Genomic DNA, 15988 nt, shown 5'->3' on the forward strand with positions numbered 1-15988 from the left:
TGGATTAAGGTTATTATGAAATCAGCACTGGTTGAACCCACTGCATCATGTAGATAGGGTTGACTGAGTTTGAGACTTTTGAATTTAAAAGGAGTTTGTTAAAGGAAATTCAGGAAATCTACCATTTGTAAGTTCTTGCACAATAATGGCATTGAAGATTGCATAGGAGTGAGGACTACGAGGGTAGTGTTTTTATTTTGCCCTGTATTCGCAAGTTATTTCTCCTGCCTTTTGGTAAGAGGGGGCAGAAACATTTGTCCCGCAGGAGGAGAAGATTTCACAATACCTAACAGAGAAGCCCTTGGAGCTATTTTCAAGACTAACAACAAAAAGGTTAGGGCACTGACAAGCCTGTTAGTCACTTCTTGTTTTAATGGAGAGAGGTAAATAATTATGCATATGCATGGCATTGGAAAATAATCAATATGTTATATATTTGTGCTAACACTGATATGGTCCTGACACACAGATCTGGTTTACATATAATGAGAAGCCATGCTCAAATTAACCATGGTTTGTTGAATCATGGTTTATCATGATGTCTGAATACAGAACTATGGATCCAGAACTATACTTCCATTTAGCCTGAAGTGCCTGATCCTGCCTAATCTTGGAAGCTAAGTAAGAATGGTCCTGGGTGACTTAAATGTTGTGAACCGCCCAGAGAGCTTTGGCTGTGGGCAGGATCAACATGTAATGTGGCGATGATGATGGGTGTTAACCACAAGCAACCCAGGAAGAGAGTCTGAGCTTTCTTGTAGGCTTGTGAACTGCAAGCAAACTCAGAATCATGGATCACTCATGGGATTTTTTGCCAAGCTATAGAGTCGGAAGGCAGGAAGTGGGTGAAAGAGAAAGGGGACAAGCAGCCCAGAGACTGAAGAAACAAGCCATGGTTTGTTTGGTTGTATGCCAGACAAACTCTGGATAGGGCAACACGCTTTTAAACAAACTATTAGTATTATATTATACTCCATGCCACAAACTCAGATTTTTCACTGAACCTTTTACATAGTATTATGCTTTTCAGTGCGTTTCTCCATGCAACAATACATGTAAACATTCCATTCTATGTGATTTTTGATGTGTTCTTGCATAGTTGTACCATTTATGAGTTGTACCCCATGGATTTTGTAAAATGGCAGTTGTTTACTGTAATAATATGATTGAAAACATTACTTCCCATGGTTCAGCAGTCAGACTTCAAAGAAAGAGGGGCATTTGTAATGTTAGATCGCAAGTGTCCCTGTTTGGAGGGTCATGGCAAAACTGGAACATTTGGCCTTATTTCAGCTGTTGATATAACAAAAATACTAGATGAATTATAATCACCTTCCTGAGAGTATTGAACAATATGTTGCTTTAGGAGAAAGTTTGGTTCATGAAGAGGGCCTTTTACCTATGCTTGCATTTCCACGAAACATGTACCTGGGAGTCCACTCAGATCTATTTGTAGGGTTATGGTTGTCGTGACACAAAATAACCTTATTACAACACTTCTTTTGCTTTTCAGGGTTGTTGGCATCCAAAGCTGTCAGCGCTGATGGTGCTGAAAAGAAGGAAGACAACAAGCAAGCAGCTCCAGTCTTGGAGCAGGTATGAAATTGTAGAGTTTGATTCTTTTGTGAGGGTCCTACTGGAATGTACCATGGGAATTTCAGGTTCATGATGTTAACATTGCCCTATCAGACAGAAATGAATAGGGGCAAAATAATTATTTGTATGTTTACACCTCTACATGGATGGAGTTAATGAAAGCCAGTCTGTGATCCTAAGGATGCATAATGTGGAGATTCAGAATTAAATCTGGGCTTGACTTCTGCCATGTGCGCTTAGGATCAGAGAGCTTGATGTTCCAAAACATGGCTACCTTTATTTTCGTAAGCAAACATCCTGAAAATCAAAAGCTCAGATGTCTGTCCCCAGGTACCATTTCAGTGCAGCTGGAATTGTGCCCACAAGTGGCTTAGAAGACCCTTGACGCAAATTCATTTTGTGCGTTCGACACAGGGTTTTTGACATCTAGCAAAACTTCTTTTGTAAGAAGTTTCCTTTCTTATTGTAAGAATTGGTGTTGTAAACTTGTATGTGTTTTATGAAACTGTTCAATGAGCCATATCTTTTTTTGCTAGGATGTATATTTTTAATAAATATGAAAAAGGAGACATTAAAAACTTCTTAGGGGTCTGGTTTGAGTCCATGTCTGAAGTGGAGACAGCCACATTCTCTCTTGCTTTGCTTGATCAGTTGAATTTTCTCCTGCCTCACATTTTGTACATGACCAGGCTAACAACTAATCATGGGGCTCAATTAACTAACCATGCTAGAAGGCACTGCTTAGGCTACAGTTGGCACATAGGAATGGCTTCCAGGAATGATCCCATGTCTGAAAATGAGCTAATTATGGGTGCATGGGCTTATGTGTGCTGGGGTTGCACAAGCTCTTCCTATTCCCTTCCTTTGGTTGTTCTCTCTCATTCCACTGTTTGAGTGACTGCAATTTGCTTGCACCAACAGCAACAATAGTAGAATTAGTACGCAACGCTGAGTTGCCTGATGTGGCATGTGAATGGCAGCTTGGGCTCCTAATTCAAGAGTCGGCATGCTGGTGGAGGGCAGGAGTCTCCAGCCGCTGAGCTTGCTTTCCAACTTGCAGTTCTTTGGGTGCCATTCCCAAGCAGCAGAATCAGTGCAGCCCATTCAGATGTTCTGGGGCCTGATGATCCTCTTTGAAAGACAGACTCAGCTTACCTTTAATCCAGCTTTATTGGTGCAGGTAGCACTATGTTTTCCCAAGAAATACTCTGGGAACATGCTGCTACATATTTATGCAAGCATGCATGAACTCACATACTCCACTACCTATCTGTCTACCTTCTGTGCTTGGACAGAACCCGTGAATTAAAAGCCATAAACATTGCAAGTTTACAGGTTCATTGCAAGTTGGATGCAGTGGTTTCCTGTTTTGTTTTAAAGATTTTGCACTAAACAGGAAGCAAAAACCAAGAATTAATTCGTGTATGCTGCTCATTTCTGCCATATACTTGCAGTGGCCTCCCAATTGTTCCTTCCCTGCAGTGGAGATGGCCTTAGGTTGAAGTCAGAGAGTGTGTAGATGCAGACAGTGGCGTATACTGGAATCCCGTCCTTAAACTACAACATGGCTGTGCCCTCAGCAAATTTGAGCACTTTTCAGGCATGAGTGACTCATGGAAGTGTTTTGGTGTTGGTCAAGTGTTCCCAAAAGTTAGCTAAAGAGAGACCTATGCCTACTTTTATTTATTCAGATCAGAGCCTTAATATAGCTTTTAATGTGGCTTTTTTTTGGTCTTTATTGGGTAGCATTTTTAAATACTCCTGCCCCTTTTTAAGAAGTGTTTTCTTCTACTGCTTTTTTTCCAAACCAGTCCTTTTTGAAAACGCTTTCACACTGTGTACATAATACTGTTGAAGGAACCTATACAAGCAGCTAAGTTTTTGATTTCTGTCATTGACCCTGTGCTGATTCTGGAAGCACATTGTTTATGGTATGTGGCTTTTATGTAACACCTGGTTCAGATTTAACGACTGGACCTGTGTTTAGAAATTGGGCCATGGGATTGTGTATATTTCCCCCTGCCCACCTGCAGCTGGCACTGGTGTCGTGTTTTGACTACCAACTAGGTGTAAATGGAATTGGATGCTCTCTTCAACTGTGAGCATAATGTTTTCATTTTAGCTTGAGTTGGCAGCCCTCAAAACACATGTCTGGCTAGGAGCAATTTGTATGTCCACAGAGAGTGTGAATGTGATTCCGTAACTCATTCCTGAACAAGGTCTTGGGTAGGCCTTTTGAGTCACTGTGGTGTCAATACATTGTCACAGTATTTATGCATAAGAACTGATAATAGTGTTGCCATGCTGTGCGGCTTCTTAGGGCAATACTACATGTTCCAAAGAATACAGGGCTGCCACCAGAAATGGTAGCCTCACACTGAGTGACTCCTGCCACCTCCATAACGTCTAGTCTTCAACTGGTTCATACCCAGGACTTATCTTTAGCCCCAGCCAGCAAAATGGGGGTCTTTTTTGTTGTTTTACCCTTCTTCTGTTCTATCTCTTATCTTCCAAGCTTTCTTTCTTTCTCCCTCTTTTTTTTTTTAAAAAGCAAAACTTAAGACAAGCTAAGCCGCAGTGGTGGCGGCACTTCCGACATTGCTAACCTTTGGTCCACAATCCCCCATTTGAAGACCAGACTGGGCTAGCTCAGCACAACCTTTGTTCTGATGCCACTGTGCCTTTTCCTACCCCTGTTTTAACAGCATTGGCTGATGCTGGCAAGGGCAGGAAATGCCTTTTGCAAGGGGCATCAGGGCAAGTGATGCTTCTTGAACTCCCTGGGTGAGTTGTGTGGGAGAATTCAACATGGGCATTCCTCTAGTGGCAGCCTTGTGTTGTTTGTAATGTGTAGTTCTAACCTTACCATCTTTTGCATGCTAAACTTAAAGGCTGCAGCTCACATACTGCCTGGTCAGAAATAATGGTAGGCTTTCTAAAATCGGAGGTGCTGAGCAGACTCAGAGTAAAAACGAACCACTGCCCTTAAGTCAGCATTGTTCATGCACCTCTTAGCTACACAGTGTTTAAATTTGCAAATTATAATTTGGTTGTATACATTAACCAACGTAAATCCAAATACAGTACGCAAGGAACAGTGAGCAGGAGCATACAGAATATTTCTCACCAAACGTGCCTGCCAACACATAACAAAAAAGCAATCTTTAGCGATATTCAGTGAATTTACACCATAGGAAGTGGTTTGGGGTATTGTAGCCAATTTCCTTCTGCAGTGTGCTGCTTCCAGACGTGCACCCAAAAAGTAAATTATAGAATGATTGACAACTTGATGACACTTTTGCAAACAGTGCAACATTAACCTTAACTTACCAGGCAGAGCCCATCATGAAAGTGCTGACGGTTCTGCAGACTTTATTCTGTAAGCAACACAATATAGGAAATGTTACATATTTTAAACTAAACTTGGCTGTTCTTATTCTGATTAGAAGTTAACAAAATTGCAGGGTGTTGTCAGCATTACAAAAGAACAGCCTGCAAAATTTGTATTTTCAAGCTCTTTGGTTATATGTAGACTTGTTTTTTAAAAAGATGTCTAGTTATTAGCCAGTGTTCTTGTAATGGGAAGCCACATTTGAGCTTTTCCTCTTTGATAGGGAAAATTCTGAATTTGCATTTTTAAGGCAATTACTAGCCCAGTAGAAGCACCCAGTGGCTGAGTAATGGTACCTCAGGGGCCTGTTGCAGATGTAACACTGGCTTTTGGCAAACCGTGGCTTGCAAATTGGGAGTTGAATTTGTGAAATAACAATTCTGTCCTGTTCCCCAGAGAGTTACTCCCCGACCTGGCATTCAGCATCAGCCTTCATTTTTAAGATTCAAATATGCAGATGCAAACCATGGTTCCTTTTTAAACTAGAGATTGTAACATCTTTTAAGTAGGCTTCATACTCTCGTAAGTGTTGGTCATGGTTGACACCTGTGTTTATATAATGACAGCATATTTAATTCTGAGAAGGAGTGGGAGAGAACAAACTTTGGATGGCTGACTCCCACCTTGCAGGCTGTGTTTTGTGCAGAGTCTGCATTACGTCCGTCTGGGCCAGAATGGCGATATATGGCCCTGCTCTTTACAGCTTTATGGTTAAAAGGTATCTCCATTTTTAAAAGAGTATAATGTGAAGAAGAAAAAAAAAATCAGGCCGGAAGCCTTCTTCGGCTGCAGATTTCCTCTCTTACCTTTTCTGGTTTACAGCTGTTCTGAACCTAAGCCCTCAGGTTACACGATGCAGGTACAGTAGGCTCTTTAACTGTATTAGGGTTGGGCCATGTTGTATTTACTTTTGAGCAACTTACGCTTAGATGAATGAATCACGTTCGTTAACATTTTTTCTAATGTTTTAATTTTGTCCTTGTTAAGAGGTTAAGCACCTTATTAGAACAAGTTTTAAAATCTTGTTTTAAATAATTTTGTAACTTTGAAAGTAATGGTTGCTGTAGTGATGTCTTTCACATATGTGAAGATAAACAATAAAATCATTTATTTACAAGTTATGGCTCTAATTAATTTCTGGTAATTTTCTTAATCAGCATAGATATGTTCTACAATCGTTCAAATGTTTGCTTGATGTTAATAAATTGGGTTCCATCTGTATGAATAACTGGATCAATGGTAGAAGTGGGTAACATCTGAATGAAATGGTTTCGCACCAGCAAGCCCTTTACGTGGTATTTCCAGCATAACACGGAGTGTGACTTTTTAGTATCTAGAGCATGAGTGGACAACTTAAAGGCTTAATATCAGGTGCAAATCCACCCCATCCTACCTTGGATCCCTAATGCCAAATGCAGTGCTAATCTTACTGTGCTTGCGTTATTTGCCATATTTGGTTTGTGCCCACACAACGGACTGTTTCATGGGTATCTGTTGTGGAAGGGAGAGGTGTGTGGCTTGAGGAGACCAGCCACAGTGGCTCATTTTAGAAGTTGTCCACTCCTGATCTGTTACTTTGAATGGTTGGCGGAGCCATTGGAGAAGAAAGCTAGCCATCAGCACCCCAGATGCATTTCTTGCATATGAAGTTGGGAAACAGGAGAACACTTCCAGATTGTAACTGTGGATTTTGTTGTACGGTGATTAGTTTTGTGTATTCATGTTCATATGTATGTATTTATTACCAGAAGTGATAATATGCTCCTGACTTTCTCCAGTGGTTTAATGAAAGACTTTACTAGTCGAGTAAAGGTCTTGCATAGTAAATAGAACATTTTACATGATGTGGGGAAGTAGTTTCCTAGCTATCAACCTAAAATGCCAACATCTGTAAACATAGTCTGTTTCTACACAAAGATCTGTTACACGTATCGGACAAAAATGCTGTGCAAGAAAACACATTTTAGAAATTACAGTATGCTTTGACCATTTCAGTTTGACTGGCCATGCAACTCTTATGGTTTTCTTTTTCTTTTGCAGCTGTCAATTTTATTAACAGTATTGTCACTTGTGATTTCCTAATGCAAAGGCATGTGGTGGCATCCAGATCACCGTATTTTAAAAAAGAAAGAACAGCAAAAAAAGTTTAATTATTGTTAATTTTAAATATTAAAGGGGCACTGCCAACCTCTTCATGTCTTGTATTCAAACTGAACTAAATTGGTGGGGTAGCATGAACAACAATCCCTCATATAAATTTAAGATTTTGGGTTTGACAGACTTGAAGGTGACTATGGGTTTCCTTTGGATATTTATAATACCCTAAAGCTTTATTAATAAAGTCCTTTAGTTAAGAACTGTTGGGGAGGTTCTATAATTAACTGTCCATAGAAACATGGCAAAATTTGTTTTTGTTTTCAAATTGTGGTTAGTAAGTTGGTTGGAAGAACTGCCATTTCCTGCTTATGAGAACTGAAGAGTTTTTTAAGGCCTCACATCCTGATCCATGTGCCATAAGCTGCAGATGTAGCCTTTTTGTGCATGGAGGTGTCCTCCTTTCCTTTCTGTGCAGAATGAGCCATCTGCACTTGCAAAGCAATGCATGTGTGGATCAGTCTTCTGCCACAATTGATGGGAAATCTGAACATGGGAGCTGCAAAGGCACATCAAAGCCCCTGCATCCTGGAGCAAATCACTGGATTGGGATGATGGTCTGTGGCTGAGTCCCTTTTTAACTTGCTTAGATTTTTAATGTTTGCTTAAAAGAAAAACTTCTCTGAAAATGTGATATTGTTTTGCTAAAGTTACTATAAAAAATCAAAGTAGAATGCAAGAGCTGCAATGAAGAAACTGCAATAAAAGTATCAATTTCTTATTATTTATTCAGGAGATATCACCTAAGCCTCAAAGTCAGAAAAAAAATGAAGCTGATATTAGCAGTTCTGCCAACATTCAGAAATCTGCACTGTTGCCCTCAACTTTGTCTTCAGGAAAGGCTCGAAGCAAGAAATTCAAACAAGAATCTGGAGATTCTGCAGGGTGTATAAAGCCCCTTAAATCACCCATTTCCCCAGAGTTAATCCAGGTGGAGGATTTGACCCTGGTCTCCCAGCTTCCTTCTTCTGTGATAAATAAAACTAGTGAGCACAGACATTTTAAAGCATACCATAATTACTTATTACAGTCATATTGGGGAAAAAGGCATCATTGGGCGTGTTTTATTTCATTTGAATGTGGCTTGTTGATAACATAGCTGGGTTTTGAAAAAAGAAGTTGAAATGCAAGTAGAAATGACATGGGTAATACAATATTGAAGTGAAGTCCCCCCAGCCCCTTCCCCCCAAAAAAACTGGCCCACAGAAAGTAAAATTTAGTAAGGCTGTGTCTGGCACCCTGGCCATCTGAAAAGAAGAGGAAAGCAAAACATGATCCAACTCTTCGAATCTTCAAAGGCTTTCTTGTGCAGTCACCAGGACGGGCTGGTTTTTAATCACCCCAGGTGACTGGCTGTGTGCAATATCCATATTATACACAACATGGCATATTGAACTGCAATGTAGTATTGGCCCTGTGTGGTGGTGAAAATTCTTGACAAGGACACAACTCACACGACAGGGAACAGCAAAAGACCACAGCTAATCTCTTTGGAGGGCCGGATGCTTCAAAAAGAGAATATGAGCTATTACCATGCTTTGTTTTTTGGGGGTTTTTTTTTTTTTGTATTTACCCACCTGCCCTCATTGAAAGATCCTGCTGGCTTGATGAGCCCACTGCACCTGCATCTCTTGTTCCATGTGTATATTTTCTCCAGTACTAGTGCGATAGAAAAGAGAGATCAGTTTCTTCCTGGGATGAGGATCTGCCCAAAGGCTGGCTTAGATGGGCCTGGGAAAACCTGCGAAACAGCAAGACGGCTCCATCCAGTGAAATGTCTGCCCTTTTTGAACATACCTACACTTGTTTGGCGTGGAAACCGAGGAGAATAGTGTTTTTTTCCCCTCACCTTGTTTCAGATTCCACCATCCGAGAGTTGCTTTTCTGTCAGAGAGCTTTATCCCTTGTCAACAGTAGAGAATGTGGGTTTCCGTCAAGCATTAAGACTCTCTTGCTTTATTCCTAGAAAGTAGGCCAATGAAGAATGAAAAGAAATTGCTTCTTAGGGCAGCTTGGTTCCAACTGCAGGTGACATTCATTGAAAAATAATTTAAGGTACAATCCAACCATAGCTAAGTACCTGCAAGTCCCACTGGCTTCAAGCAGTTTTTAATGTGCTTACCTGTGGCTGGATTATGCTGTTAATATTTTAAGTAGAAATGGGGAGGATAGGAAAGCACCTGATTTAAATGAGATCTTCTTCCTATTTGCACCAAAATATTTCATAAATAAACACGAACTATTTTCCCTCATGAAATGTTACCGTCCACACTTGTTGCAATTGCAGATGTCGGTAAGTAACCTTCACTGAGGATGGTTTTGTCATTTTATATGGGGGCTTAGCAATGTAGAGAAAATCATTTTAACCATCTACAACTGCTAATCCAGCATTGTATGAGATGGCTCCCACCTCCTGTTGATAGTGGAATAACTTGCATACAAGTTCCTCCCTTAGTACATTTTTCCCTTTGGAAACCAAGAAAATTTTGAAATGTCAGGGCCCATTCAGCATTCAAATTAGTACTTGTCATCTGAGCTTTTCATCTGCTTCTGTGAATGCCAGTGTGAGGAAGTGGTCTGCCCTTAATTCAATCAATTCAGAACATTGAAGTCCTACTGTATTCAGTGGGAAGAGCTAAGTGTGTTCTTGAATCTCCTTCTTTGAAATAAATGAATACTTACCTTTGGATGGGCTGAACCGTCTCTCTTCACTTGCTCACACAGACCAATCCTTAAATTGAATCGAAAGAGGATATGAATCTTTTTTATTTGTGCTGAACTTCCCTATAAGTAACTGTATGGATAAATCAAAATCTGCCACATGTTAGATAATTATGAGATCAAAATATATACATCAAATGTTGCATTAGTAGAGGTTTGTGGGGGGCAGGGGGAGATTAAAGTGCAAGAATGCAAAGGTTAATGTCCCGGTCACAGGATTTACTGAATTAGTGCTAGAATTTGGTAAGGGAGATAGGTAGTAATGATCGCTAGGTTCAGTGCAAAGTAATTCAAGTTGGATCCATTCTAATTTAGTCAGACTCTAGTCCTATTGAAATGAACAGGACATGACCAGTTGAAGTCCCACTGATTTCAGTAAAAGTATTATTTATTTAGCCTTTATATGCTGCCAACTACTCCTAATGGAGTCTGACTTAATCTGCATGCAATACTGTATGTTTAGGCTCTAAAAATACTAGAAATGTGTGATTGCACACACTATCTACCTTCAATCTAAATGGACACTTAGTGAGATTTATAAACAGTTACGGTTTTGGTAAATATCAAATGCAACAGTGAGGGAAACAAGAAAAGGATTTAACATTTGTATAATAGAGTTAAGTGAACTAACAGTAACAGGCTCATTGTCCTTGTTTGGGCAATCACAAACAAAAGCCTGGTAGAACAAATGATAGTATCCAGAACTTCCGAGAGACCATGTCTGTTGTGATTCCAAAGGAGGGCATTCAGCAGACCCACCACCATTCTAAAGAAAGAAACAACATTTTGAATCAGGAAATTCTATCTCTTTGAATCAGACATGTTAAGACATGGTCTGTACGACACCATTTTGCAGCATCCTTTAGTTTTATTTGGCAGTTGAGAAGGAGAGTAAGAGAAATCCAGTAAACTAGCCAGGTTAGGTTATTATAATACTTCCTGTCACCTTTTATGTTAGATGTTCCCGCATAAGGAACTTGCTTTTATACACAATTACTTTATATATTTCTATTTATAAGAGAGTATGCCCACAGATCTGTTCCTTCCAAATTCCAAATCCTTCCACTGCAATCTTAACAATCTCTAGAATTAAAGAGTGACGCTTGGATAGGTGGGAAAAATCAAGACAAGCATCTCATGGCCATTTTAAACATATTAGAGTAAGACAATGACCTGTGTCTGCCTCATGAACATTCCAAGGTCTCTCTTTAGGTCCATCACAACTGAATGCCCTTAAATCCTTCAAAAATAGCCACCGGAGAAGAGGATCACAGCACTTAGCGACTGGTTCGTTGCCTCATGATTCTCTAGAAAAAGTTCCTTCTCCCTCTCCAGTCACTGATGGAAAAGTCTCCATCAATGTCCCAAATCAACCGTGAGCATTACTGGAGGGTAATGTATTTGACTCTAAATAAAGAACCAGAGAGAAAGCAAGTATTAAACATAAGATCTTCACGAGACATTGCCCACCTAACAAGAGCTGACTGGTAGACGATACCTATGCCACTTTAGAGGTGTAAATCAACAACCCCAAAGAAGACAATGCTTGCCTGTTAATATTGTGTTCTTTCTTTTATATAGTTCCCAATGTTGCTCATGTGTCACTTGAGAAGCGTGGACTCTGTCTCCCTCTTGACTTAAGCCGTAACTTGGATATTTCGGCGCTGTTGACTGCAGAGACTGCTCTCTGCAGTGAATACCCCAGTAAAGTGAAGGAAGCTAATCAGATGGTGTTGTGTCATTCTTCTAAAGCAGCAAATGATGGCAAAGTAGCCCCACTGACATCAGGTAAATTGTTTCTCAGCACCTTGCAAGAATATATTTGAGTGATGCAGAAGACCTATTCATGTATTCCATTTCCATTTATTGCTCAATTGTCATCCAAGCTTTTGTAACCCTTCGTGTATTGCTTTCTGAGCTAGTTTCTAAATACATGCATAATGTATCATTGATACACCACCCCAAAATGGTGTATGAACCATGTGTTTTGCAAGTGTATCTTTTATATGTCTATCAGGGAGTTGCTACTTACAAGACCTCTACCTTAAAGTTTAATCATAGCTGTTACTAAGTGTAATACGGGTGCAAGATTTGAGGCTTAAAGGTGCAGCACCGTTGTTTCAGAAGATAGTGGCATCTGTAAGTAGGGTCATGACGGGTAGGTACTTTGTAACCCATTGCCTGTATGTTTGACACTCATGCAAACATTTGTCTATCATATTTATGTTTGAGGCATGCATACACATGCACCTCCAGAAACAAAAGCTAAAATCACCCTCACACAGGTACATGCACAATGAGAGATGGATTGTCTTTGTCCTTTACTGAAGACCACAACAGGGAGCTACGTGTAGGCCACCTGAGAGCTGTCCCTTTCTTTTTCATGAGCTAAGGCTAACCCAAGGGCTCTCAAGACCTTGATGGGTAGGAATTAATTCCAGTGAGCTGGATAAGGAAGATTTTGAGAGCCTTCAGGAGGAGATATTTGAGATGAGTTGGAACAGTGGCCTGGCCTTTGAAACTCTTTAGAAAGAAGTTACGGTGCACCTGTGAAGTACCTTGTGTAAGAAGTGAATTCACAGTTCCATGTGCATTTACCCCTATGACACATCATTGAATTGCCTTGATTAGAAAGTTGCTTGCACAAAATCTTGTTTGCTGCTTCAGAAAGTGTCTAGATTTGGATCCAGTGAACCTGTGAGTAGAATTTATCTGACAGGATATTCTTAATGGAGGGAAGATGGTTTTTGTCAGTTCCCCTTGTGCCCTTATCCCAGTCTGCTTTGGAGTGGTAGAGGACCCTCCCGATAAGTGTGGAAGGTGCTACTGGCAGAATTAAAATTCTATACACCCATCCATCAGCAGAAGCTTCCACTGGCTTGCCATCTCTTCTGTGAATAGAAGGCATCCTTCTGTTTTCAGAAGAGTGAATCTGGATCCAAGCTATAGTCCTTCTAAAGCATCCCTTAACAGCAAGGTTTAAGTGGAGTGCTTTTCTATTAAAATACTGACCAGAATGTTTGGAACCAAGGAATTTAATATTCTCTTAACCTACTGTGTCCTGCTAAGCTTCTGTTTCCCTCCTTGTAAATACAGGAACACTGAAAACTGAGAGAAAAACAAAATTGGAAGAGAGATGCTCATCAGTGCTGGGTATGAACAAAAAAATAAAACTAAGCAAGAAGCTTGAAAGTGCAAGTCGTACCTTTTTATGTGTTAATATTCTTGTTGGTATAAGTGTCCATCTGTTTTTAATGACTGTAGCTCAGGTAGTCTTGCTTTGTACCCTGGAGAAGGTTTTTGTTTGTTAAATTACCCTCATTTGGACTTGTGCTTTAAAGAAAAAAGTTTAAGGACATATAATAAGTGATTGGCAACTTTGATAAATTTCTATTATGAAGAGTACAGGAAGAAGGGTGGAGGATGTCTCTTCTTTTCTGTTCTGCCATGTATGGTAATCGTTCGCTGATGTTAAAATGGCACGTTCCTACACATTAGTTAGTGGTACAGTTCCAGTTGGTCTTAAAGATTACAAAAATAATAACAGAAGAAGCGGCTTACATAAATAGATAATCTACATTAATAATATAGAAATAAATTATTAGAGGATCAGAGAATGGCTAATGTAACACCAATTTTTTTAAAAGGGATCCAGGGCAATCTAGGGAATTCCAAGCCAGTTAGCTTAACAACTGTTCTGGGTAAACTGCTTAAAAGTCTTATTAAAGATCGAATCAGTAAGCAGATAGAGGGACCACCTGTACTAGAAAAGAATCAAAGTGGCTTCTGCAAAGGGAAGCCTTCTCTAACTACCCTTTTGGAGATCTTTAAGAGCGTTGATAAAGATGTGGACAGGGTGATCCAATATACATTGTTTTCTTGGACTTCCAAAGGCTTTTGACAAACTCCCTCACAAAAGGCTCCCAAGCAAAATCAGTCAGTCATGGAATAAAAAGGGGAGGGGGTCCTCTTATGGATCACTAACTTGAGGGTGGGAATTAATGGCAATTTCTCCCACTTCCATTTTTCTCCCTTTGCCATAACACTTGGACCTGAGATCATCCCATGAAGCTGTTTAGTGTGAGGTTTAGGACAGATAAAAGGAAGGACTTCTTACAGCAAATAGTGAAACTGTAGAATTTGCTGCCCCAGGAAGTGCTGATGTCCACCAATTTGGACATCTTTATAGGGGGATTGGAGAGATTCATAAGGGAGGAAGTATCCTTGCTGGCTTGTGCTTTCTCCTTTACCAGAGGTACCATCCCTGTATACGTGAGTTGCTGAGGAGCTGGGAAAGACAGAGGTCTTGCACCCATCCTAATGGAGGGATCCTGTGGACAGCTGGTTTGCCATTGTGTATGTGGAGTGCTGGACCGGGTGGGGCTTTGATCCGATCCAGCATGGTTTCTGACTTTCACAGTCTCTTCCGGCTGCCTACAGTGGACTCCCTTGTCCCTGATCTGCTACAGCAAGAATCTGCACAATGGGGTGGGGTGTGTCTCTCTGTGTGTAAATATACCATTGCTCTAACTTTTATACTTTTCTAAAATTAATTGGCCATCCTAAGGAAGGGATGGGGAAATTGTATTGGGCAAATACTGAATAAATTCATTTCAGTGAAAACATGATGTGGGTTTCATGTGTGAAGTCAGATTATGATTCATGCACTTAGGTATTTTGTAGCCATTGAAATGAGAAAAATTCACAGGTTTTAAAATCTAAAAAGTAGGTCTTTTGGCATTAAGTCTAGATCTGGCATTTTAAGAATGAGAGAAAATTCCAATGTATTGAAGATAGTCTGGTGATCTTGCATTTGTGTGTGTGTGTGCGCGCATGTTTTAATGTTTGAATGACTTTACTGGAAGTTAGAATTGTCCTAACACAACAAGCATGGAATTGTGACTGCAATTCCCAGTTAAAAATATTGTCCGAATTATTAAGCCTCACTATCTTTGCATATATCTTTGCAAACCTCAGTGCTCAGTTCAGTTCCTTTTCTAAAACAACTGCTTCATAACCTGTCTGCCATTTAAAGATTTTTTTTTTTTGTTTAGACCCATTATTTAACTATAGAGTTCTGTTTGGCAAACAAGTTGGCTTAATTTTTACAATGTGCTGTGTTTTATTTTGGATCTGCATCACTTAGCAAACCTCATTACCCCTTGCAATTTAGGTAAAAAGAAGGAGAAGGATAAAGAAAGAAAAGAAAAGAAGGAGAAGGACCATAAGTCAAAACAGAAGAAGAAAAAGAAGAAAAAGAAGAAATCAAAGCTGCACGGTACAGTCATAAGTGTTTTTTGTCTCTGTATGTGGCTTTTTTCCTGTTTTTTATGAAATCATGAATCGCCCTTCAGGATGCTCACGTGAGCTTTGCTGAGATGCAGCACGCTGGCTGAATCATTCTTTCAACACTATGTCACTGTGTACAAGAGTGATACTTGGTTGTTTATGTCCACTCCGTTTTACACTGGCCAAGTAATGGTTCTTCAGCATTTGTCTTTTAAATAGCAATGGACTACTCATGTACATCTCCATCTAATCATCCAACCTTGTTGTGTTTCTGATGATGAATGACATGACTACAGTGGGTAGTTGTGAGATCCATTTTACAATTCACAGGTGTAGAAAGAGTCCCTTTGAATCGCTTGTGCATCAGAATATGTATGAAGTAACCTGGCACCTCTTCCATGGGACAAGATGTGTAAATCCTACACACATCCGAATTTCATACATCCTGCAATGACAATGTGCCAGTTCAGCTTTTTCACTAACAACAGGAAGGAACAGTGAGCTGCTTGCGCTCCCATGTTTTGTTGCTGCTTGGAATGTAGCATCATCTGATCGTTCAAAGTTAGCAGCACTCGGCAAACAAGGCCTCTCTGCTGGACTTACTTTTCCTTCAGAAGTTGCTTTGGGATCAAAAGCAGCACGTGGCTAATTTTAAACAAGCCAAGTACAATTTTTCCTCCTAAGAAACTACAAATAAACAGTTCTAAAAGGAGCAACAGTTGGTTGGTACTATGTCAAGGTTTTCCTTAACTCTCACATGTCCAGAACATTGCTTTTAAAATTATGGAAAGTTCATTTTGATTGCCAATAAAGCTATGTGTCTGCTCTATATTCACT

The 15988-nt window shown here is 40.0% G+C and overlaps 1 protein-coding gene across 6 annotated transcripts in view; it reads left to right on the top strand.

Annotated features, from left to right (window-relative positions):
* Positions 1-15988, top strand: part of PHF20L1 (PHD finger protein 20 like 1) — a 57955-nt gene that overhangs the window by 26167 nt on the left and 15800 nt on the right. For 4 of the 6 annotated variants that reach the window (XM_044450390.1, XM_044450389.1, XM_044450393.1 and 1 more), the window contains 6 exons: positions 1514-1596; positions 7875-8127; positions 11075-11149; positions 11444-11650; positions 12959-13015; positions 15036-15140. In XM_044450390.1, the coding sequence (XP_044306325.1) occupies positions 1514-1596; positions 7875-8127; positions 11075-11149; positions 11444-11650; positions 12959-13015; positions 15036-15140 (780 nt within the window). Of the gene's footprint in view, positions 1-1513; positions 8128-11074; positions 11150-11443; positions 11651-12958; positions 13016-15035; positions 15141-15988 lie in introns of those variants that run through there. The other 2 variants (XM_044450392.1, XM_044450394.1) reach the window with 2 other exon arrangements.

Source organism: Varanus komodoensis, unplaced genomic scaffold (assembly GCF_004798865.1).
Source record: "Varanus komodoensis strain SLA01 unplaced genomic scaffold, ASM479886v1 scaffold66, whole genome shotgun sequence".
Lineage (NCBI taxonomy): Eukaryota > Metazoa > Chordata > Lepidosauria > Squamata > Varanidae > Varanus > Varanus komodoensis.